Below are 24,625 nucleotides of genomic sequence, written 5' to 3'. Positions count from 1 at the left end.
GGTAGTAGTAGTGTGGTGGTATGGTGGTAGTAGTATGGTGGTATTATGGTAGTAGCATGGTAGTAGCATGGTAGTAGCATGGTAGTAGCGTGGTAGTAGCGTGGTAGTAGCGTGGTAGTGGTGTGGTAGTAGTGCGGTAGTAGTGTGGTAGTAGTATGGTGGTAGTATGGTAGTAGTAGTACAGTAGTGGTATGGTGGTAGTATGGTGGTAGTATGGTAGTGGCATGGTAGTAGTATGGTAGTAGTATGGTAGTAGTAGTATGGTAGTAGTATGGCAGTAGTATGGCAGTAGTAGTATGGTAGTAGTATGGTAGTAGTATGGGGGGTGCGCAACTCAATGTTAAGGTGTTCTTAATGTTTTGTACACTCAGTGTATAATAACAGATGTATCTCTCATCATAACATTTTTGGGCAAAATAAAGAAAAACAATTTTTATTTGCCAATCATACAGTAACATATTGGGCATTGTCTTGTTGGACCAGTACAGTACACGTTAACAAAATGTTACTTGCAGTGATCGTGATATGTGCATGCATTATGGTAAATTACTCTGGATTAGAATACACAGTACCTGTTAACTTGACTATAATGTAATGAGGGTAGCACAATTATCTTTTAACTTTTCCCAAATTACCTGGTTTTATGGAAATCCCGGTTGGGATATTGCTGTAATCAAGAGGGAATAAGCACGAAACCTGCAATCCTGCAACCAGAATTTCGGGAAAAGCAGCAAAATTTAAACAAGTGACAATAATTTAGCAAACCTTAAATGTAATGTATCTTGTTCCTAGGGGTCTGGCTGACACCAAGCAGACAGGGAAGCTGTCCAGAGAGCAGTTCTCTTTGGCTATGTGGCTGATCCAGCAGAAAGTCACCAAGGGATTGGACCCTCCGCAGATCCTCACAACTGAAATGATCCCCCCCTCTGAGAGGACCACCTCCTCTGTTCCTGTAAGTCACTCCCTCACCCCTAGTTCCTCACCTTCTCCCCCTCCTCGTACCCTCTCCCCCGAAGTGATACACCCCCCCTCTGAGAGGACTGCCACCGCCCTCCTGTGAGATACCCGCTCTACCCCTCTCACCAACCCTCTACCGCTCTCCTCTCCACTTTCTTGTCTTCATCCCTCTCTCTGCACCCTCTCCCATCTCCCCAGCGCCTCCTATCTGTAGCTTTACTGTACTGCATTTCAAACTCTCTCAAAACACTTTACTTCCCAATGTGTGCTTTAGGCAGCTCTGTCTGTCATGTTCATAGACCTGCTGCCTCCTCCAACTGTCTGTCATGTTCATAGACCTGCTGCCTCCTCCAACTGTCTGTCATGTTCATAGACCTGCTGCCTCCTCCAACTGTCTGTCATGTTGTCTATCATTCACACCTGGAGCCATTAAATGTTTGGAAAGGCTGGTCTTGGCTCACATTAACACCATCATCCCAGACACCCTGGACCCACTCCAATTCACATACCGCTCCAACAGATCCACAGATGATGCCATCTCTATTGCACTCAACACTGCCCTTTCCCACCTGGACAAAAGGAACACCTATGTTAGAATGCTGTTCATTGACTACAGCTCAGTGTTCACCACCATAGTGCCCTCATAGCGTATCACTAAGCTAAGGACCCTGGGACTAAACACCTCCCTCTGCAACTGGATCCTGGACTTCCTGACGGGCCGCCCCCAGGTGGTAAGGGTAGGCAACAACACATCTGCCACGCTGACCCTTAACACAGGGGCCCATCAGGGTCGCTCCCTGTTCACCCACGACTGCGTGGCCTCGCACGTCTCCAACACCGTCAATAAGTTTGCCGACGACGCAACAGTGGTAGGCCTGATCACCGACAATTATGAGACATCCTACAGGGAGGAGGTCAGAGACCTGGCAGTGTGGTGCCAGAACAACAACCTCTCCCTCAACTTCGGCAAGACAAAGGAGCTGATCGTGGACTACAGGAAATGGGAGGTCGAGCACGCCCCCATTCACATCGACAGGGATGTAGTGGAGCGGGTTGAGAGCTTCAAGTTCCCTCGCTGTCCACATCACTAATGAATGGTCCACACACACCAACGCAGTTGTGAAGAGGGGCAAAACAACGCCTCTTCCCCCTCAGGAGGCTGAAAATATGAATGGGTCCTCAGATCCTCAAGTTCTACAGCTGCACCATTGAGAGCATCTTGACTGGCTGCAACACCGCTTGGTATGGCAACTGCAAGGCATCCGACATCAAGGCGCTACAACGGGTGTTGCTTACAACCCACAACCCAGTACATCACTGGGGCCAAGCTCCCTGACATCCAGGACCTCTATACCAGGCGGTGTCAGAGGAAGGCTCTAAAAATGTTCAGATTCCAGCCACCCTAGTCATAGACTGTTCTCTCTGCTACTGCATGGCAAGCTGCACGGATGCACCAACTCTGGAACCAACAGGACCCTGAACTGCTTTTACCCCCAAGCCAATTCGGGTAGCTATTTGGTTAACTATTTAACTATCTGCATTGACCCTTTTTTGCACAAACTTTTTTGACACATCACATACGTTACTGTTTATTTGTCTGGTGTTGTGTTACTGTCTGGTGTTACTGTCTGGTGTTGTGTTACTGTCTGGTGTTACTGTCTGGTGTCGTGTTACTGTCTGGTGTCGTGTTACTGTCTGGTGTTGTGTCGTGTTAATGTCTGGTGTCGTGTTACTGTCTGGTGTCGTGTTACTGTCTGGTGTCGTGTTACTGTCTGGTGTCGTGGTACTGTCTGGTGTCGTGTTACTGTCTGGTGTCGTGTTACTGTCTGGTGTCGTGTTACTGTCTGGTGTTACTGTCTGGTGTTACTGTCTGGTGTTACTGTCTGGTGTTGTGTTACTGTCTGGTGTTACTGTCTGGTGTTGTTTTACCGTCTGGTGTTACTGTCTGGTGTTGTGTTACTGTCTGGTGTTGTGTTACTGTCTGGTGTTACTGTCTGGTGTTGTGTTACTGTCTGGTGTCGTGTTACTGTCTGGTGTCGTGTTACTGTCTGGTGTCGTGTTACTGTCTGGTGTTGTGTTACTGTCTGGTGTCGTGTTACTGTCTGGTGTTACTGTCTGGTGTTGTTTTACCGTCTGGTGTTACTGTCTGGTGTTGTGTTACTGTCTGGTGTTACTGTCTGGTGTTTTACTGTCTGGTGTTACTGTCTGGTGTTGTGTTACTGTCTGTTGTCGTGTTACTGTCTGGTGTTGTGTTACTGTCTGGTGTTGTTTTACCGTCTGGTGTTACTGTCTGGTGTTTTACTGTCTGGTGTTACTGTCTGGTGTTGTTTTACCGTCTGGTGTTACTGTCTGGTGTCGTGTTACTGTCTGGTGTTACTGTCTGGTGTTGTGTTACTGTCTGGTGTTACTGTCTGGTGTTGTGTTACTGTCTGGTGTTACTGTCTGGTGTCGTGTTACTGTCTGGTGTTGTGTTACTGTCTGGTGTTACTGTCTGGTGTTACTGTCTGGTGTTGTGTTACTGTCTGGTGTTGTGTTACTGTCTGGTGTTACTGTCTGGTGTTGTGTTACTGTCTGGTGTTGTGTTACTGTCTGGTGTTGTGTTACTGTCTGGTGTCATGTTACTGTCTGGTGTCGTGTTACTGTCTGGTGTTGTGTTACTGTCTGGTGTTACTGTCTGGTATTGTGTTACTGTCTGGTGTTGTGTTACTGTCTGGTGTTACTGTCTGGTGTTGTGTTACTGTCTGGTGTCGTGTTACTGTCTGGTGTCATGTTACTGTCTGGTGTCGTGTTACTGTCTGGTGTTGTGTTGTGTTACTGTCTGGTGTCGTGTTACTGTCTGGTGTCGTCTTACTGTCTGGTGTCGTGTTACTGTCTGGTGTCGTGTTACTGTCTGGTGTCGTGTTACTGTCTGGTCTTGTGTCGTGTTACTGTGTCATGTTGTGTCGTGTTACTGTGTCGTGGTACTGGTGTTGTGTCACTGTCCTTTGTTTCACAGTGTAAAGCACAAGATTTGTACAGATGTATTTCCTTTGGTGTGTCATAACCTATTGTTTATGTATTAGCAATGCCAAGGAAGAGATGAATGCATTCCAGCATTTCCAGCCTCACCTCAGAATGTTACTGTTTTCAAGGCGAACACTGCCACCTTGTGGTGATCTAGAGGGATAACACCACTGTCTGATTCAGTTCACTGTGGAATCTTTCTCTTTCTCTCTCTCTCAATTCAAAGGGCTTTATTGGCATGGGAAACATGTTTACATTGCGAAAGCAAATGGAATAGACAAACAAGGGAAACATTAGTGAACATTACACTCACAAAAGTTTATAGACGTTTCAAATGTTATAGTATTGGCTATGTACAGTGTTGTAACAATGTGTAAGTAGTTGGAAATAAATAAACAGATAAATATAGGTTGTATTTGCAATGTTTGTGCTCCACTTTTTTGCTCTTTTCTCATGGCAATGGCCCACAAATCATGCAACTGTGATTTCACACAGTTGTAGCCTAACATATATGGGAATTTATTAATGTTTGATTTGTTTTCAAATTCTTTGTGGATCTGTGTAATCTGTGAAAAATATGTCTCTATAATGTGGTCATACATTTGGCTGGTGGTAAGGAAGTGTAGCTCAGTTTCCACCTCATTTTGTTGACAGTGTGCACATAGGCAGACCTGGCTCTCAAGAGAAGACAGGCTATTGCGGCCTTTCTCAATAGCAATAGTCAGTCACAGTGGTCAGGTATTCTGCCACTGTGTACTCTCTGTTTAGGGCCAAATATCATTCTAGTTTGCTCTGTTTTTTGGTTGATTCTGTCCAGTGTGTCAAGTAATTATCTTTTCGCTTTCTCATAATTTGGTTGGGTCTAAATGTGTTTCTGTCCTGGGGCTCTGTGGGGTCTGTTTGTGTTTGTGAACAGAGAGCCCCAGAACCAGCTGGCTGAGGGCACTCTTCTATAGGTTGATCTCTCTGTAGGTGATGGCTTTGTGGTGGAATGTGTGGGCATCGCTTCCTTTTTAGGTGGTTGTAGAATTTAGCGGCTCTTTTCTGGATGTTGATAACTAGTGGGTATAGTCCTAATTCTGCATGCCTGCATTGTTCGGGATTTTGCATTGTACACAAAGTATATTTTTGCAGATTTCTGCATGCAGAATCTCAATTGGGTGTTTGTCCCATTTTGTGACTTCTTGGTTGTTGTGAGGTCTGGGGTCCACTCAACCATAGGTTCGATAACTGATTGAAGTATTTTAGCCAGATCCTAATTGTGATGTTTTATGTTCATTTTGATGGCGTAGGAGGCCCTTCTTGCCTTGTCTCTTAGATCGTTCACAGCTTTGTGGAAGTTACCTTTGGTATTGATGTTTAGGCCTAGGTAGGAATAATTCTTTGTGTGCTCTAGGGCAACAGTGTCTAGATAGAATTTGTGTTTGTTGTCTTGGCTACTGGACCTATTTTGGAATACCATTATGTTGGTCTTACTGAGATTTACTGTCAGGGCCCAGATCTGACAGAAGATCTATGTGCTGCTGTAGGCCCTCCTTGGTTGGTGACAGAAGCACCAGATCATCAGCAAACAGTAGATATTTGACTTTAGATTCTAGTAGGGTGAGGCCGGTGTTACAGACTGTTGTAGTGCCCTCGCCAATTCATTGATATATATTTTAAAAAGTGTGGGGCTCAAGCTGCATCCCTGTCTCTCCCCACGGCCCTGAGAAAATTAATCTGTGTTTTATTGCCAATTTTAACTGCACACTTGTTGTTTGTGTACATTGATTTAATAATGTCATATGCTTTCCCTCCCAACACCGCTTTCTATCAATTTGTATAGCAGACCCTCATGCCAAGTTTTAAAATCAACAAAGCGTGAAGACTTTTGTTTTGTTTGTCAATTAGGGTGTGTAGGATGAATACGTGCTTTGTCATACGGTATGTTGGTTAGAAGCCAATTTGTCATTAGCTCAGGAAGTTGTTTTCACTGAGAAAATGTTGGATTTTTCAGAGATTATGGCTGACGCCTATTCCACTGTAATTATTGCAGTAAAATTTGTCTCCACTTTTGTGGATTGGGTTGATCAAATCAGTCAATGTTGTTGAAGAGTTTAAGAATAGCCTATTTGAATTTGTGGTCTCTATATTTGATCATTTCATTGAGGATACCATCAACACCACAGGCCCTTTTAGGTTGTAGGGTTTGATTATGTAGTTCATCCAATGTAATTGGAGAATCCAGTGGGTTCTGGTCTTTAGTAGCTGATTCTAAGTTTAGTAAATGATCATGTATATCTTTTAGCTTTTGGTTCTTTGTTATATGTCCAAAAGGTTGGAGAAGTGGTTTTATCCGTACATCTCCATTTTGGATAGATAGCTCTTTTGTGTGTTTTGTTTAGTGCGTTCCAATTTTCCCAGAAGTGATTTGATTCTATGCATTCTTAAATCACGTTGAGCTGTTTTCTGTCATGCTGTTCCTTCTTTTTCTGTATTGTTTTAGTGATTCACCATAGTGAAGCCATAGGCTCAGCTTTTCTGCTTCTCTGTTTTTGGTTGGATTAGGTTTCTCCCCCAAAAATTCTTAGGATTTTATATTCAACATCAAACCATTGATGTTAGTTGTCTTAGGTTTTCTGCCTGAATTTAAATTTGATATGTTAGCTGATAGGTAAAATATATTATTCAGGCTTCCTACTGCTAAGTTTACATCTTCACTATTGCCGGAAAACCTTTTGTCCAGGAAGTTGTCGAGGAGTGATTAGATTTGTTGTTGGCCAGATTTGGTAGGATTCTACAATACCCTCCGTCTATCTATAACATTCCTTAATAGTATGCAGTTTGTTCGGCTTCGATGCCTCATGGTTGACTATTGCTCCGTTCAAGTAGATTGTGATTTTGCTGTGAACTGATAGGAGTGTCAGTGGGCTGACTGTGAACACTCTGAGAGACCCTGGGTTGAGGTCGGTGATAAAGTAGTCTACAGTACTACTGCGAAGAGATGAGCTATAGGTGTACCTACCGTAGGAGTCCCCTCGAAGCCTACCGTTGACTATGTACTGCATACCCAGCATGCGACAGAGCTCCTTCCTGTGTTAACGTTGTGGTGATGCAGCAGTAGGGAGCTCCTCTCTCTCCCTCAGAGCAGAATCTCTCTGACACACTCTTCTTCTCTCCTCTGTTTCTCCACACCCCACTCTCTACCCCTTTTTGCCTTTCCTTCTCTTATCTCTCTTCTGTCACCCTGTTCATCCCTCCCCTCTCTTCCTCATCCTCTGCCCTCGCCCCCAGGACAGCAGCAGTTCTACAGAGTCAGCTGACCTGACAGGCATCAAAGAGCTGGATGGCATCAGTCAGGAAATCGCCCAGCTGCAGAGGTGAGCCCCTCCCAGAACACTGAGCCCAGAACACTGAGCCCAGAACACTGAGCCCAGAACACTAAGCCCATAACACTGAGCCCAGAACACTGAGCCCAGAACACTGAGCCCAGAACACTGAGCCCAGAACACTGAGCCCAGAACACTAACCCTAGAACTCTAAGCCTAGATCACTAACCCTAGATCTATGACTATGAAGCACAGCCAAGGAGATGAGGATATGAAGCTATGTTTTGGGACAGACACTCTCTCTGGTTTCCTTACTGATCCTCTATGTCGTGCCTTGTGGGTTTCCCTGATGTGTGTTCTGTAAACTGTGTCCTCTTCATACTGCCTCCTCAGCACTCTTAACTTTTACAGTGGGATACACTCAGGTAACCTGGTGACACAAAGGCCTTGTTGCCGTGTCTAGCATTGGCTAGGGCAGTGTTTCTCGATCCATACCTCGCAGATCCCCCAGACACTGCACAGTCAACTAATCTCCAAGCACTTGGGGGAGGTAATAACGTACAATTTGACATGATCACCTTCTCACCTAGCTCTGTGTGTGTGTGTGTGTGTGTGTGTGTGTGTGTGTGTGTGTGTGTGTGTGTGTGTGTGTGTGTGTGTGTGTGTGTGTGTGTGTGTGTGTGAATGCTGTTGCAGAGAGAAGTACACTCTGGAGCAGGACATCAGGGACAAAGAGGAAGCCATCAGACAGAAGAACAGGGAAATTCAGGTGAGACACAGGGAGTCAGGGACCCATTTTATGGATGAATCATTCTGAATGGGTCTAATCCAGGGGAAGGGAACTCTCATCCTGAAGTGTCTCATGGACTACACAGCTTGTTCAACCACAACTACTCAAAACAGATTGGAGGAAAATATCTGACTCCACCTCCCCTCAAACCTGAACTTCCAATGCTTTTTGGGATGGAGGTGAGGAGAGAGGATGCAAGGAATCAAGGAAAGACAAATTGAGAAAGCGCCTATATCTCTATTGCCGAGGTCTGCGCCGCTCTCCTTCCCTCCCACCATTCCCTCAGGAGATGCAGGAGGACCTGGACCAGGAGAGTGGTGGTCTGGTCTGATTACTGTATGTATTTCAACAGGAGATGCAGGAGGACCAGGAGAGCAGTGGTCTGGTCTGATTACTGTATGTATTTCAACAGGAGATGCAGGGGGACCTGGACCAGGAGAGTGGTGGTCTGGTCTGATTACTGTATGTATTTTAACAGGAGATGCAGGGGGACCTGGACCAGGAGAGTGGTGGTCTGGTCTGATTACTGTATGTATTTTAACAGGAGATGCAGGGGGACCTGGACCAGGAGAGTGGTGGTCTGGTCTGATTACTGTATGTATTTTAACAGGAGATGCAGGGGGACCTGTACCAGGAGAGGGGTGGTCTGGTCTGATTACTGTATGTATTTCAACAGGAGATGCAGGGGGACCAGGAGAGCGGTGGTCTGGTCTGATTACTGTATGTATTTTAACAGGAGATGCAGGGGGACCTGGACCAGGAGAGGGGTGGTCTGGTCTGATTACTGTATGTATTTCAACAGGAGATGCAGGGGGACCAGGAGAGCGGTGGTCTGGTCTGATTACTGTATGTATTTTAACAGGAGATGCAGGGGGACCTGGACCAGGAGAGTGGTGGTCTGCAGGACCTGGAAGCCCAGAAGCAGGATGCTCAGCAGCAGCTGGAGGAGATGGACCAGCAGAGAAACAAGCTGGAGGGCATGCTGAAAGACGTCCAACTGAAGTGTCAGGATCAGTCCACGCTGGTCAGTCAGCAACACACCTATACGATCATGGTTTAGACAGGAAAAATTCTGTCCCCACTTAGGGCTGTGACGGCCATAGAATTTTGGATGCCGGTTATTGGTCAACCAAATGATCGCGATCACCGTTATAACCGTTTCGACTAGCCAATTATTCATTTGTTGTACTTTTTTATTTTATTCTCCTCTCCTCCGCTCCTGACTGCATGTGCTGCTTCTGCAGGGAGCGGGGTGTTGCCTAGGCATCCGAAGACTCATTTGCTACAACACCTTGCTTGTTTCAGCAAGGAGCAACAAAGTTAAGGACGTTGTAGAGTCCATGTTACAGCAGAAACGGACTCAACTGTCCCGTCTTCAGTCAGCTGTTTGTTCCATGGTGATCTTCATTGGTTACACGGTTATATGGTATATGTGCCACACCTAACCCCAGTTATAGAAGCTTATCTGAATGTCCAAAACGATTGTCCCCATTTACAGGCGGTCACTAGCGCTTATCGCATCTTATTTACATAGGATTCCTCTTCTCCCTCCGTCCAGATCTCATCCTTACAGACCCAGATCCACAGCCAGGAGTCTGACCTGCAGAGTCAGGAGAATGAGCTGAGCCGTACCAAGTCTGACCTGAACAAACTGCAGTTGGAGGAGAAGCAACTAGAGCAGAACCTACTGGCCGGACGCATGCAGCTAGACTCCATCATCAAGTCACTGAAGGCCACCCAGGATGAGATCAACCAGGTACGTGGATAGAGAGATGCTATAGCTCATTATCATCGACAAAATGTCGTATTAAATGAAGATGGCGTCACGTTTGGAGTAGAATGTAACTTTTTAATGTCCATCCGGAAAATAGAAATGTTCCCTTTTTTAATGCCTAAATGAAAATGTTCCCTTTTTTAATGACTAAATGAAAATGTTCCCATTTTTGCTTCTACCTATCCAATGCTTTCAGATCTAGCGTGCGGTTCTTAAACTTTTGCAGCTCAAGAACCAAAATGAGAAATTGTGTGTGATTTCTAGATGTATTCTCATGACTCGCTACCCACCTCTCACATGCCCAGGGCCCAGTTTGGGACCCCTGCCCGTAGTTTAAAAAACCCTGGACTAAAGGGTACGGGCTAGGGCTTGTTTCTGGATGGGACTTTCACAAGAACAGACAGTGTTATTTTTTGTAGACTGACAACCCATTGTCCCTGCAGGCTTTTATTAATAAAGTTTTAAATGTAGGGTTGTGGCGGCCATTACATTTTGGCAGCCGGTAATTGTTAAGCAAAATAACTGTCGGTCTAACGGTAATTGACCATTAATTCACATCAACACGTTAAGCATCTCCTGCCATCCACGCATAGCCTACAAGCCGCTGATGCAGACCTTTTGAACATCTACATCATTTTATTTTTTTAAAGTTGAATAAATCCATGATTTATTTTAGACATATCCAAAGAAACATGGTAATGAAGAAAGTGTAGTCTAATACAAAGAATTATTATAATGCTCTGAGTTGTCCTTATGTTAGTCCCTGATCTGGCTAACTGGCTATGTCATATGGCTGTGGGGTACGCTGGGGCTTTCAGCAGACAAGATTTGCTTAGAATTCCATGGCATTATTTTATAGTATGAAGAATACAATTGAACAAAGCTGAATAAAATAGAAATTATATTTTCTTCAACTGATTTCCGAGGGAGCGTGCGCACGTGGCTCTTCTGTGTTGAGTGGTTAACAAAGAAATAGGTATTCCTATGTGTTTAGTTTACAGTTATAGTAAATTAAGCACCATAGTACAAAAGTTGACATTTTCTATTGGTCAATTTGTCCTCCTGTGCGAGAAATACATATTTTAAGCATAGTCTGGGACAGTTGTGGGATGCGATAGATCCCAAATTAATACAACCACTAGCATCAACAAAAATAAACTTTTCTACACAATGATGCTGTGCAACCGATTTAGCGCATTTAGCTTAAAATGTTGACAAACTTTTTTATATTTATTTAAGGGGCGGCAGGTGGTCTAGTGGTTAAGAGCTTTGGGCCAGTAACCGAAAGGTCGCTGGTTCGAATCCCCGAGCCAACTAGGTGGAAATCTGCCGATGTGCCCTTGAGCAAGGCACCTTACCCTAATTTATCCTGTACGTCGCTCTGGATAAGAGCATCTGCTAAATGACTAAAATGTTCCAAAATGCAATGAATTAGCTGGAAAACACCTTCCTCAAGTGACTGCAAATGCGATTTATGCATGTAATGCTTTATTATAAAGGTGCAATTTTATGATGTAAATTATACTCCCTAATCTTGTGGTATGAGGTAAAAAAAAAGGCATCCGCTGTTCCTTGTCTTACGCTGGGTGTCATTCACAAGTAATAATACACCATTCACAAGTAATAATACACCATTCACAAGTGATAATACTCCATTCACAAGTGATAATACTCCATTCACAAGTGATAATACATCATTCACAAGTGATAATACTCCATTCACAAGTAATAATACACCATTCACAAGTGATAATACTCCATTCACAAGTAATAATACACCATTCACAAGTGATAATACTCCATTCACAAGTGATAATACTCCATTCACAAGTAATAATACACCATTCACAAGTGATAATACTCCATTCACAAGTGATAATACACCATTCACAAGTGATAATACTCCATTCACAAGTGATAATACACCATTCACAAGTAATAATACACCATTCACAAGTGATAATACACCATTCACAAGTGATAATACTCCATTCACAAGTGATAATACACCATTCACAAGTGATAATACTCCATTCACAAGTGATAATACACCATTCACAAGTAATAATACACCATTCACAAGTGATAATACACCATTCACAAGTGATAATACTCCATTCACAAGTAATAATACACCATTCACAAGTGATAATACACCATTCACAAGTGATAATACACCATTCACAAGTAATAATACACCATTCACAAGTGATAATACTCCATTCACAAGTGATAATACTCCATTCACAAGTGATAATACACCATTCACAAGTGATAATACTCCATTCACAAGTGATAATACATCATTCACAAGTGATAATACTCCATTCACAAGTGATAATACTCCATTCACAAGTGATAATACTCCATTCACAAGTGATAATACTCCATTCACTAGTGATAATACTCCATTCACAAGTGATAATACACCATTCACAAGTGATAATACATCAGTCACAAGTGATAATACTCCATTCACAAGTGATAATACATCATTCACAAGTGATAATACTCCATTCACAAGTGATAATACGCCATTCACAAGTGATAATACGCCATTCACAAGTGATAATACATCATTCACAAGTGATAATACTCCATTCACAAGTGATAATACTCCATTCACAAGTGATAATACGCCATTCACAAGTGATAATACGCCATTCACAAGTGATAGGTGACAGCATTAGCCTATCAAACTATTTGTAATTTAATCTTGTTTAAATAATATATGTGTGAAATTAATTTTGATTTAGAATGGACCATTAACATGCGCCTGTCTCGTAACAGTGGCAGGGGGATAATACATGTCATCTACGCACTTAAATAGCGAATGGAAGACGCCTTTCCAGTGGTTTATTTTCATACCAGCTAGGTAGGCTATACTTCTGTTGTAAAGTGAAGCAATGTTATTAATATTAGGACAGATGATAAATAAATATAGTAGGCCTTGCCTTTAGAAAGAGGATGGGACCCTCCTCTTTTTATTAGAGGCCATCACTCTGTTTTCTCCCACAATTGCATAGCCAATAGAAATGTTGTGCAACATGAGCTCATGGTGTGACAGGGCCGTCACAATGGGCTCTCATGAAGTGTTTGATTTAGATGTTCCAACACATTTGCATTGATGTCAGTGATTAGAGGCACAATAGAGTGCTGAGTACCAGTCAGTTGGCAAGTTTGGTAGGTTTCTAATGACCATCAGTAGCATCAGAGCTTGGAAGAAGCCTTGTTACCGTGACTAAATGGTCACGTGGAGTTTAACTGCAGTCATGACTCGTGACTGGCGGTGTGGCGGTAATACGGTCACCGTAACAACCCTACATACTTACTCTCTTTTACTAGAACAACCGGTGTTACTGGAGACCCACTGACATCCCTTTATCCCTTTAGGCTCGTAGTAAGCTTTCTCAGATCCAGGACAGTCAACAGGAGGTGACTAAGACTATAGAGCAATACAACAACGCTCTGAACGGAACCCACAGCCAGACTCATGCTGGCAGCATGACCAACCTGGCAGACATGAGCGAAGTAGGATTCTCAGAGAGGGAGAACGGAGAATTTGGAGCCAGGGTGAGTAGTGTTGTCATGATACCAGGGTCGTGTTCATTAGGCATCAAATGGAATAAAACTGTTTTGAAACGGGGAGTGACTACCTGAATAAGAAATGCTCATTTTTGTTTTCCGTTGCAAAACATTTAGCTAAGTAGTGGCTTAATGAAGACGACCGAAGACTGGAAAGAGCTTGCCTATACTTGAATATACACAGAGTACAAAACATTAATAATCTAACTTGCTTTTTCCATGACATAGACTACAATCCCTTTTTGATGTCACTTGTTAAATCCACTTCAATCAGGGGAGGAGACAGGTTAAAGAAGGATTTTTAAGCTTTCAGACAATTGAAACATGGATTGTGTATGTGTGCCATTCAGCGGGTCAATGGGCAAGACAAAAGATTGAAATGCCTTTGAACGGGGTATGGTAGTAGGTGCCAGGCGTACCGGTTTGTGTCATGAACTGCAACGTTGCTGGGTTTCTCACGCTCAACAGTTTCCTATGTGTAACAAGAATGGTCCACCACCCGAAGGACATCCAACCAACTTGACTCAATTGTGGGAAGCATTGCTGTCAACATGGGCCAGCATCCATGTGGAACGCTTTCAACACCATACCCCGATGAATTGAAAGCTCTACTGAGGGGAAAAACGTAGGGGAGGTGCAACTCAATATTGGGAAGGTGTTCTTAATGATTTCTACACTCAGTGTATATTTATATACCCAGCTATTCATTTGGAGCTCTAACTGTGTTTAGTGTGACCTCACTTCCTGTTGCTCACACCTGACAGACTTGATACCTTTTTATTCAATGTTCATTATGTTAGAGATTACAATAAGAAGCGTCCACACTCAGTTCCGCTTGGTAAAGCGTTGTTGTCCCAACATTGGGCAAGCCAGTTGATTTGAATGGAAGTGGAGAAGATCTTTTGAGGTTGAACAATCTGAATATTTTGTCCCCACCCCCCCCCAAAAAAATCCCCCCAAAATCAGGAGGACTCTTTCAAATCGAGGATAGCCATGTTCAGCAGCAACAAATCAACACCAGAACCTCTTCCTGCCGCAGACCCCTTCCAGACAGAGGACCCCTTCAAAGCAGATCCCTTCAACGGTAACTTTATAAGTGTATTATACCAAATGAATGTTTATGCAAAATAGTTGTTTTATCGGAACCATATTGTTGGAAGAATTCTGGAATGATTGTAATTCCATGGCTTGGACTGTATGTTCCAGAGGCTATGAGGTTCTATTCCTTTAGAGAAAAGTGTGTGGTTTATAAGCACATGTGCTTGGCTAATGAAGTACACCTGAACAGAACAGAAAGGCCTCCACGTGGTATATGCTCCATATTACCACCTTTTTAATGACAAATGTTTCCATCCACAAGAATCTTTGTCACATTTTGTTTCAATCCTCTCAGATCCATTTGAAGCAGATGATCCCTTCAAAGAGAGTGATCCATTCAAGGGTGCTTCCTCAGACTTCTTCAAAAAAACAACCGATCTGTTTGCCTCAGCAGATCCCTTCAGTAGAAAACCTACTCCCCCCATCAAGGTAATACATGTTGAATTACTGACAGAATTATTTAGCGTATTATTTTCTATGGTAATTTATTTACAGTATGTCATATTTGAATACATTTATATTGAATTATAAGCTGGGTGGTTCGAGCCTGAATGCTGATTGGCTGACAAATGTGGTATATCAGACCGTATACCACGGGTATGACAAAACATTTATTTTTACTGCTCTAATTACATTGGTAACCAGTTTATAATAGCAATAAGGAACCTCGAGGGTTTGTGGTATATGGACAATATGCTAAGGCCTGTATCCAGGCACTCTGCGTTGTGTCGTGCTTAAGAACAGCCCTTAGCCGTGGTATATTGGCCTTATTGCTTAAATTACATTGGATGTAATTTTGTTCATATTTATTGAATGTATTAGTATTGAAATGACCTCCTGTTTTCAGTTGAATGAATGTATCTTGATGGAGTTGATCTTAGTGGTGTTTCTCTTCCTGTCTCTGTCTCAGCCTGGTGGCTGTCTGTCTGGTAGCAGGAATCTCTTAACCTCCCACAGCCCCCGGCCCAGCCCCAAGCCTACAGGTACCTCACTTCTGCAATACACAACCTCTTTTACACACACACACACACACACACACACACACACACACACACACACACACACACACACACACACACACACACACACACACACACACACACACACACACACACACACACGCACACTTGCTATTTTTGTATCTACATTTGAATGACTGTTTTTAGTCAGTGTAGTTGCACTCCAGATACTTTAGCTGCAAGTGACATTTAGAGTAAAAAAAATAAAAAAAATAAGACGAGATAAAACTTTTCTGACTTTTCAGCATCCTATCAGTTATGAGGATAATGTTCTGTATCTTTCAAAAAGCAGCGGCTATCAAAATATCTGTTTTTCTAACGCTGTTTTCTGCTATGTCAGAGAACATTTACAACCAGGTCATTAAGTACTCTGAATTTCACAAGATTTAGAAGCAGAAAAGGAAAATCAAACTCCTATCTGTATATCACTAAGATACATCTATCTGTATATCGCTAAGATACATCTATCTGTATATCGCTAAGATACATCTATCTGTATATCGCTAAGATACATCTATCTGTATATCGCTGAGATACATCTATCTGTATATCGCTAAGATACATCTATCTGTATATCACTAAGATACATCTATCTGTATGTCACTAAGATACATCTATCTGTATGTCACTAAGATACATCTATCTGTATATCGCTGAGATACATCTATCTTTATATCACTAAGATACATCTATCTGTATATCGCTAAGATACATCTATCTGTATGTCACTAAGATACATCTATCTGTATGTCACTAAGATACATCTATCTGTATATCACTAAGATACATCTATCTGTATATCACTAAGATACATCTATCTGTATATCACTAAGATACATCTATCTGTATGTCGCTAAGATACATCTATCTGTATATCGCTGAGATACATCTATCTTTATATCACTAAGATACATCTATCTGTATATCGCTAAGATACATCTATCTGTATGTCACTAAGATACATCTATCTGTATGTCACTAAGATACATCTATCTGTATATCACTAAGATACATCTATCTGTATATCACTAAGATACATCTATCTGTATATCACTAAGATACATCTATCTGTATATCACTAAGATACATCTATCTGTATGTCACTAAGATACATCTATCTGTATATCGCTGAGATACATCTATCTGTATATTGCTGAGATACATCTATCTGTATATCGCTGAGATACATCTATCTGTATATCGCTGAGATACATCTATCTGTATATCGCTGAGATACATCTATCTGTATATCGCTGAGATACATCTATCTGTATATCGCTAAGATACATCTATCTGTATATCACTAAGATACATCTATCTGTATATCACTAAGATACATCTATCTGTATATCACTAAGATACATCTATCTGTATATCACTAAGATACATCTATCTGTATATCGCTGAGATACATCTATCTGTATATCGCTGAGATACATCTATCTGTATATCGCTGAGATACATCTATCTTTATATCGTTAAGAGAAAAGGAAAGTTGTGCTAGACTTCTGAATAAAAGCCCTCATTCACTGCTGCCCAGGTGACGTGTTCCTGCACATTTAGAGTTTATTTCTGGGCATTGGTTTGTGGAATACAACTTAAAACTCACTGTAACTTCATATTTTCCTGTGGCGGAGGTCTATATTTAGTAGGCTACCTACGCATTTAACTGCTGGCCAACTAAAAATAACCTTGGAAAAACAGGAGTTGCAGTGGAGGCCAAACATAACAGAAACTCTGTGTGTCTGCGTGTGTTTTTGTCTGCGTGTGTGTCTGTGTCTGCGTGTGTGTGTCTGTGTTTGTGTCTGCGCGTGTGTGTCTGCGCGTGTGTGTGTCTGCACGTGTGTGTCTGCGTGTGCGTGTCTGAGTGTGTGTGCGTGTGTCTGCGTGTGTGTTTGCGTGTGTGAGTGTGTCTGTGTGACTTGAAAACGAACAACCAGAACACTCTCACCCCTGCTTTAACCAGTTCAGCTCTCCTCCTCTCCTCCTCCCCTCCTCTCCTCCGCCCCCTCTCCTCCTCCCCTCCTCTCCTCCGCCCCCTCTCCTCCTCCCCTCCTCTCCTCCGCCCCCTCTCCTCCTCCCCTCCTCTCCTCCGCCCCCCTCTCCTCCTCTCCTCCTCCCCTCCTCTCCTCCGCCCCCTCTCCTCCTCCCCTCCTCTCCTCTTCCCCCCTCTCCTCCGCCCCCCTCTCCTCCTCCCCCCTCTCCTCCGCCCCCCTCTCCTCCTCCCCTCCTCTCCATCCCCTGTTCATTCCCTTCATCCTCTGCTATTGAACTGCGGGCCTTTATGCCTCAGTCACTGAGAGAGGAGGAAGTTAGTTTAAGTCTGGGCCAACAATCCTACGCACCAGTGAAACGAGACCCCTCCACAGGAATAAGGGACACACTGTGGGGGAAACTTAGAGCTATGCCACGAGAAGGAAAACACTGTGTAACACACATCATACTGCCCCTTTATCGTGAGTCACACACATTCTCAAGTCACAACAGAGTCGTTTCATGCCATTTCAGCAAGCCATGACACCCACCATCTCAGAATATTCAGAAATTGTTTCTGTAGTTAGAACCAGGTAGATTGGCATTTCTAAAACATTATTTCAGTTGTAATGTCGTTTTATTTCTGACATTAAGCTAATTTGATTGCACCCAAATTGACTATTCAAATGTATAGGATTCAGATAATATTCCATAAATATAGTACCCAAAATCTGATTTGGACCTAACTTCTTCCTACCAATGAATCAGACATTAGGAATCTCCAAGAGACCACCCACGGAACCCCCCATACCCCATGCCAATCCCACCCCAACAACCAGTATACAGTATTAGTTCTCTATGTTTGACAAGTAGCATGAAGCTGCTGCTTGTAATATTGCTTCTTCATAATATGTAATGTATTCCATTCGAATCTGGTGATGTGTTTTTTTTTTCCCTGTTCAGAGAAATTAGTATTTTATGTTGCTTGCATTATTTACTATAAAGTAGTGTGAAAGTACCAGGTTTTGGCCGCTAGATGCCCCTGTTCCTGATATACCGGTACACTCTTTTATCCATTTTGCTGGTCTCTTGTGTTTATTAAATAGATCACAACATTTTCTAAGCAATTTTGGGTAGAAAACCAATAGATTTGGCTTATGATGAAAATAAATTGTGTGGTCATCCTCACAATTCAAGCCACTCCTTCATGAAGCAATTCAGTTTGACCTTCTTTTACGCTTAATCAGTGTCCATGAAACGACTGCCTTTGTGTGTGGTTTATTCCCTTCCAGAAAGGTCTGGATTAGCTACTGTTGTGGTCTTCAATGGTCAAAGTCTCAAACACACACTGTTTAGGGTTTTTCAATTGTTATGGTATTGGGTCGTGTTGGGTTTAATTGTAAATGTCACTAATCACAATACATATAGAGGTTTTTCTGAGAATTTTATTGAAAAACACAAGACTGTCATTCAATTAATTATTTTATTTGAGTTGTCACCAGGTTCACATGGAATACATTACATAGTATAGAGAAGCAATGCTCCAAGTCACAGCTTTATACTACTTCATAGAGAACTGATAGTGTATACTGGTTGTTGGTTTGCGATTGGCATAGGATGTGGATGGTCCGTGGGTGGCTTTTGACCCCAAAAAATGGGATACCTCATGTCTTACTCATTGGTAGGATGAAGTTTGGTCCAACTCGGATGTTGGGTACTATATTGTTTGAATATTGTCTGAATCCTGTAAATTTTAAAATGGCCAATTTGGGTGCAGTTAAATTAACCTAATTTCTCAAATATCAAATTACAGTGCATTCGGAAGGTATTCAGACCCATTGACTTTTTTTACAGCCTTATTCTAAAATTGATGAAATAAACATTTTCCTCATCAATCTACACACAATGCCCCATAATGACAAAGCGAAAACAGATTTTTAGAAATTTGTGCAAATTTATAAAAAATTCAAAACCAGAAATACCTTATTTACATAAGTGTTCAGACTCTTTGCTATGAGACTCGAAATTGAGCTCAGGTGCATCCTGTTTCCATCATCCTTGAGATGTTTCTAGAACTTGATTGGAGTCCATCTGTGGTAAATTCAATTGATTAGACATGATTTGGAAAGGCACACACTTGTCTATAAAAGGTCCCACAGTTGACAGTGCATGTCAGAGCAAAAACAGGTGAATTCGAAGGAATTTTCCGTAGAGCTCCGAGACAGGATTCTGTCGAGGCACAGATATGGGGAAGGGTTCCAACAAATTTCTGCAGCATGGAAGGTCCCCAAGAACACAGTGGCCTTCATCAATCTTAAATGGAAGATGTTTGGAATCACCAAGACTCTTCCCTAAAGCTGGCCGCCCAGCCAAACTGCGCAATCGGGGGAGAAGGGCCTCGGTCTTGGTCAGGGAGATGACCACTCCTCAGTAAAAGGCACATGACAGCTCGCTTGCAGTTTATTATTTAAACATCTTTTAGGGGGTAGATCAGCTTTAATATTGCAGATAGATTGTAGCTTCCATCAATGTAATTGTCTGCATCACTTCCAATCCCCCATATATATTTTTTTGTGTGTACACACTACTGTTCAAAAGTTTGGGGCCACTTAGAAATGTCCTTGTTTTTGCTTTTTTTTTTGTCAGTTTGAAATAACATCACATTGATCAGGAAAACAGTGTTAATGTTGTAAATGACTATTGTAGCTGGAAACAGCAGATTTTTTTATGGAATATCTACTTAGCCGTATAGAGGTCCATTATCAGCAACCATCACTCCTGTGTTCCAATGGCACGTCGTGTTAGCTAATCCAAGTTTATCATTTTAAAAGGCTAATTGATCGTTAGAAAACCCTTTTGTAATTATGTTAGCACAGCTGATAACTGTAGTGCTGATTAAAGAAGCAATAAAACTGTCCTTTAGACTAGTTGAGTATCTGGAGCATCAGCATTTGTGGGTTCAAAATGGCTCAAAATGGCCAGAAACAAAGTACTTTCTTCTGAAACTCGTCAGTCTATTCTTGTTCTGAGAAATGAAGGCTATTACATGTGAGAAATTGCCAAGAAACTGAAGATCACGTACAACGCTGTGTACTACTCCCCTCACAGAACAGCGCAAACTGGCTCTAACCAGAATAGAAAGAGGAGTGGGAGGCCCCGGTGCACAACTGAGCAAGAGGACAAGTACATTAGAGGGTTTAGTTTGAGAAACAGACACCCCACACGTTCTCAACTAGCACTTTCATTAAATAGTACCCTCAAAACACCAGTCTCAATGTCAACAGTGAAGAGGCGACTCCGGGATGCTGGCCTTCTAGGCAGATTTTCTTTGTCCAGTGTCTGTCTTCTTTTGCCCGTCTTAATCTTTTATTTTTATTTGCTAGTCTGAGATATGGCTTTTTCTTTGAAGGCCAGCATCCCGGAGTCGCCTCTTCACTGTTGACGTTGAGATTGGTGTTTTACTAACTACAGAAACGATTCCAGAACAATCTGAGATGGTGGGGGTCAGTCCTTTTTCTTGTGCTTTTTGAGGTGGAACGACCCAACAAACAAATATGTTGTTAAAATGGTTTATTTATTTTTCTGAAACCTACAGTTGGAAATGTATTTGTTAAGTCAACAAGGCATACCGCAGTGTTTGAAAACCACCAAAGTGCTGCTCACAGTAACCCAGCTCACAGTAACCCAGCTCAGTGTTGCTCACAGTAACCCAGCTCACAGTAACCCAGCTCAGTGTGGCTCACAGTAACCCAGCTCACAGTAACCCAGCTCAGTGTTGCTCACAGTAACCCAGCTCACAGTAACCCAGCTCAGTGTTGCTCACAGTAACCCACCACAGTGTTGCTCACAGTAACCCAGCTCACAGTAACCCAGCTCAGTGCTGCTCACAGTAACCCAGCTCAGTGCTGCTCACAGTAACCCAGCTCAGTGCTGCTCACAGTAACCCAGCTCAGTGCTGCTCACAGTAACCCAGCTCAGTGCTGCTCACAGTAACCCAGCTCAGTGCTGCTCACAGTAGCCCACCACAGTGTTGCTCACAGTAACCCAGCTCAGTGCTGCTCACAGTAACCCAGCTCAGTGCTGCTCACAGTAACCCACCACAGTGTTGCTCACAGTAACCCAGCTCAGTGCTGCTCACAGTAACCCAGCTCAGTGCTGCTCACAGTAACCCAGCTCAGTGCTGCTCACAGTAACTCAGCTCAGTGCTGCTCACAGTAACTCAGCTCAGTGCTGCTCACAGTAACCCAGCTCAGTGCTGCTCACAGTAACCCAGCTCAGTGCTGCTCACAGTAACCCAGCTCAGTGCCTCTCACAGTAACCCACCACAGTGTTGCTCACAGTAACCCAGCTCAGTGCTGCTCACAGTAACCCACCACAGTGCTGCTCACAGTAACGCCGCTTAGTTCTGTAATTAGTTAATCAGATGCGTACGTCAGTCTTCAAGCTCTAATATTTCGGTTTGGAAAGTCCTAGTAAATACTGCATAGCCTCTTCTCTGGATGCTCTCTGTGTGGTTTCCCAGGCAGCTTCAGTAGCTAGTTTGTTTCCTGGATGTTTCCATATTAAGTGTTTTTATGGTTGTTGTTCTGTTGTAGATGGCTTCAGAACAGTGGACCCTTTCGGTGGCAACACTTTTGGAGGAAAGAGTGAATTTGCAGACTTCAGTGAAATGTCTAAAAAGGTAGGTTACCGGGAAGCTTTGTGGATGTAAATAATATATAAGTCCTGCTTTATATCATTATACTCCCATATAAATAAAATAACTGATGTTATTTTCCACCTGAATCCAGCGATGCCTTGCAGTAAACCCCCTGTATGACTGTCAAGACAACAAGATGTAGGCTCTTAACTAAAAGCTTGTGTGTAATATAGTACCTCTGTTGTAAAAACGTAATTTTGGATGTTTTTTTGTTGTTGTCTTTATTCTGGTCGTTGTGAGCAGAAACCAATCAACCCTGTGCTACCACCTAAGAACACACCTAACAGGCCTGCGCCTCCTTATGGTAGGTGTGTGTGTTTGTGCGTGCGTGCGTGCGTGCGTGCGTGTGTGTGTGTGTGTGCGTGTGTGTGTGTGTGTGAGCAGTCATGCACGTGTTTCTGTGCTCACACTAATATGAGAAGGAAGTCAATGTGATGGTACTTATAAAACACAGTTCTTCCTTTAGTTGGCAAAAAACAAAACAAGTGATACTCTTAGTTAAATCAAAGGAACACAAAATGACCTGTAAAAACGTAGGCTAGTAGCTAGGTTTAAAACACCGTTCTAGGGTAATACCACAAGACTAAAATAGACGCTTCTATTATTAAATCAGTTTATCAAATTCATTTTCTTTAAAAAACGAATCCAAGTTCTGTAGTCAGTCTCTTGTTTATTGTGGCTGTGTCTTCAATGGCACCCTATTCTCGACGCAGTGCCACCTATTCTCGACGCAGTGCCACCTATTCTCGACGCAGTGCCACCTATTCTCTACGCAGTGCCACCTATTCCCTACGCAGTGCCACCTATTCCCTACACAGTGCCACCTATTCCCTACACAGTGCCACCTATTCTCTACGCAGTGCCACCTATTCCCTACGCAGTGCCACCTATTCTCTACGCAGTGCCACCTATTCCCTACGCAGTGCCACCTATTCCCTACACAGTGCCACCTATTCCCTACGCAGTGCCACCTATTCCCTACGCAGTGCCACCTATTCTCGACGCAGTGCCACCTATTCTCGACGCAGTGCCACCTATTCTCGACGCAGTGCCACCTATTCCCTACGCAGTGCCACCTATTCTCTACGCAGTGCCACCTATTCTCTACGCAGTGCCACCTATTCCCTACACAGTGCCACCTATTCCCTACGCAGTGCCACCTATTCCCTACATAGTGCCACCTATTCCCTACACAGTGCCACCTATTCCCTACACAGTGCCACCTATTCCCTACGCAGTGCCACCTATTCCCTACGCAGTGCCACCTATTCTCTACGCAGTGCCACCTATTCTCTACGCAGTGCCACCTATTCTCTACGCAGTGCCACCTATTCCCTACACAGTGCCACCTATTCCCTACGCAGTGCCACCTATTCCCTACGCAGTGCCACCTATTCTCGACGCAGTGCCACCTATTCTCGACGCAGTGCCACCTATTCTCTACGCAGTGCCACCTATTCTCGACGCAGTGCCACCTATTCTCGACGCAGTGCCACCTATTCTCGACGCAGTGCCACCTATTCCCTACATAGTGCCACCTATTCCCTACACAGTGCCACCTATTCCCTACGCAGTGCCACCTATTCCCTACGCAGTGCCACCTATTCCCTACGCAGTGCCACCTATTCTCTACGCAGTGCCACCTATTCCCTACGCAGTGTCACCTATTCCCTACGCAGTGCCACCTATTCTCTACGCAGTGCCACCTATTCTCTACGCAGTGCCACCTATTCCCTACATAGTGCCACCTATTCCCTACACAGTGCCACCTATTCCCTACGCAGTGCCACCTATTCTCTACGCAGTGCCACCTATTCCCTACATAGTGCCACCTATTCCCTACACAGTGCCACCTATTCCCTACACAGTGCCACCTATTCCCTACACAGTGCCACCTATTCCCTACACAGTGCCACCTATTCCCTACACAGTGCCACCTATTCCCTACGCAGTGCCACCTATTCCCTACACAGTGCCACCTATTCCCTACACAGTGCCACCTATTCTCTACGCAGTGCCACCTATTCCCTACGCAGTGCCACCTATTCTCTACGCAGTGTCACCTATTCCCTACGCAGTGCCACCTATTCCCTACGCAGTGCCACCTATTCCCTACGCAGTGCCACCTATTCCCTACGCAGTGCCACCTATTCTCTACGCAGTGCCACCTATTCCCTACGCAGTGCCACCTATTCTCTACGCAGTGTCACCTATTCCCTACGCAGTGCCACCTATTCCCTACACAGTGCCACCTATTCCCTACGCAGTGCCACCTATTCCCTACGCAGTGCCACCTATTCCCTACGCAGTGCCACCTATTCCCTACGCAGTGCCACCTATTCCCTACGCAGTGCCACCTATTCCCTACACAGTGCCACCTATTCCCTACGCAGTGCCAGGAGTTAGTTATAAGGAGGA

The 24,625-nt window shown here is 43.5% G+C and overlaps 1 protein-coding gene across 3 annotated transcripts in view; it reads left to right on the top strand.

Annotated features, from left to right (window-relative positions):
* Positions 1 to 24,625, top strand: part of LOC129813569 (epidermal growth factor receptor substrate 15-like 1) — a 61,568-nt gene that overhangs the window by 17,262 nt on the left and 19,681 nt on the right. For 2 of the 3 annotated variants that reach the window (XM_055865885.1, XM_055865883.1), the window contains exons 11-21: positions 793 to 952; positions 7,234 to 7,319; positions 7,965 to 8,037; positions 8,921 to 9,082; positions 9,617 to 9,814; positions 13,226 to 13,405; positions 14,384 to 14,501; positions 14,811 to 14,944; positions 15,426 to 15,498; positions 22,104 to 22,189; positions 22,451 to 22,511. In XM_055865885.1, the coding sequence (XP_055721860.1) occupies positions 793 to 952; positions 7,234 to 7,319; positions 7,965 to 8,037; positions 8,921 to 9,082; positions 9,617 to 9,814; positions 13,226 to 13,405; positions 14,384 to 14,501; positions 14,811 to 14,944; positions 15,426 to 15,498; positions 22,104 to 22,189; positions 22,451 to 22,511 (1,331 nt within the window). The remainder of the gene's footprint in view (positions 1 to 792; positions 953 to 7,233; positions 7,320 to 7,964; positions 8,038 to 8,920; positions 9,083 to 9,616; positions 9,815 to 13,225; positions 13,406 to 14,383; positions 14,502 to 14,810; positions 14,945 to 15,425; positions 15,499 to 22,103; positions 22,190 to 22,450; positions 22,512 to 24,625) is intronic. The other variant, XM_055865884.1, reaches the window with a different exon arrangement.

The sequence above is a fragment of the Salvelinus fontinalis genome, chromosome 17, assembly GCF_029448725.1.
Source record: "Salvelinus fontinalis isolate EN_2023a chromosome 17, ASM2944872v1, whole genome shotgun sequence".
In the NCBI taxonomy this organism is placed as follows: Eukaryota; Metazoa; Chordata; class Actinopteri; order Salmoniformes; family Salmonidae; genus Salvelinus; species Salvelinus fontinalis.
The sequence above is the reverse complement of the archived record's forward strand: the minus strand, read 5'-3'. Positions and strand labels throughout refer to the sequence as shown.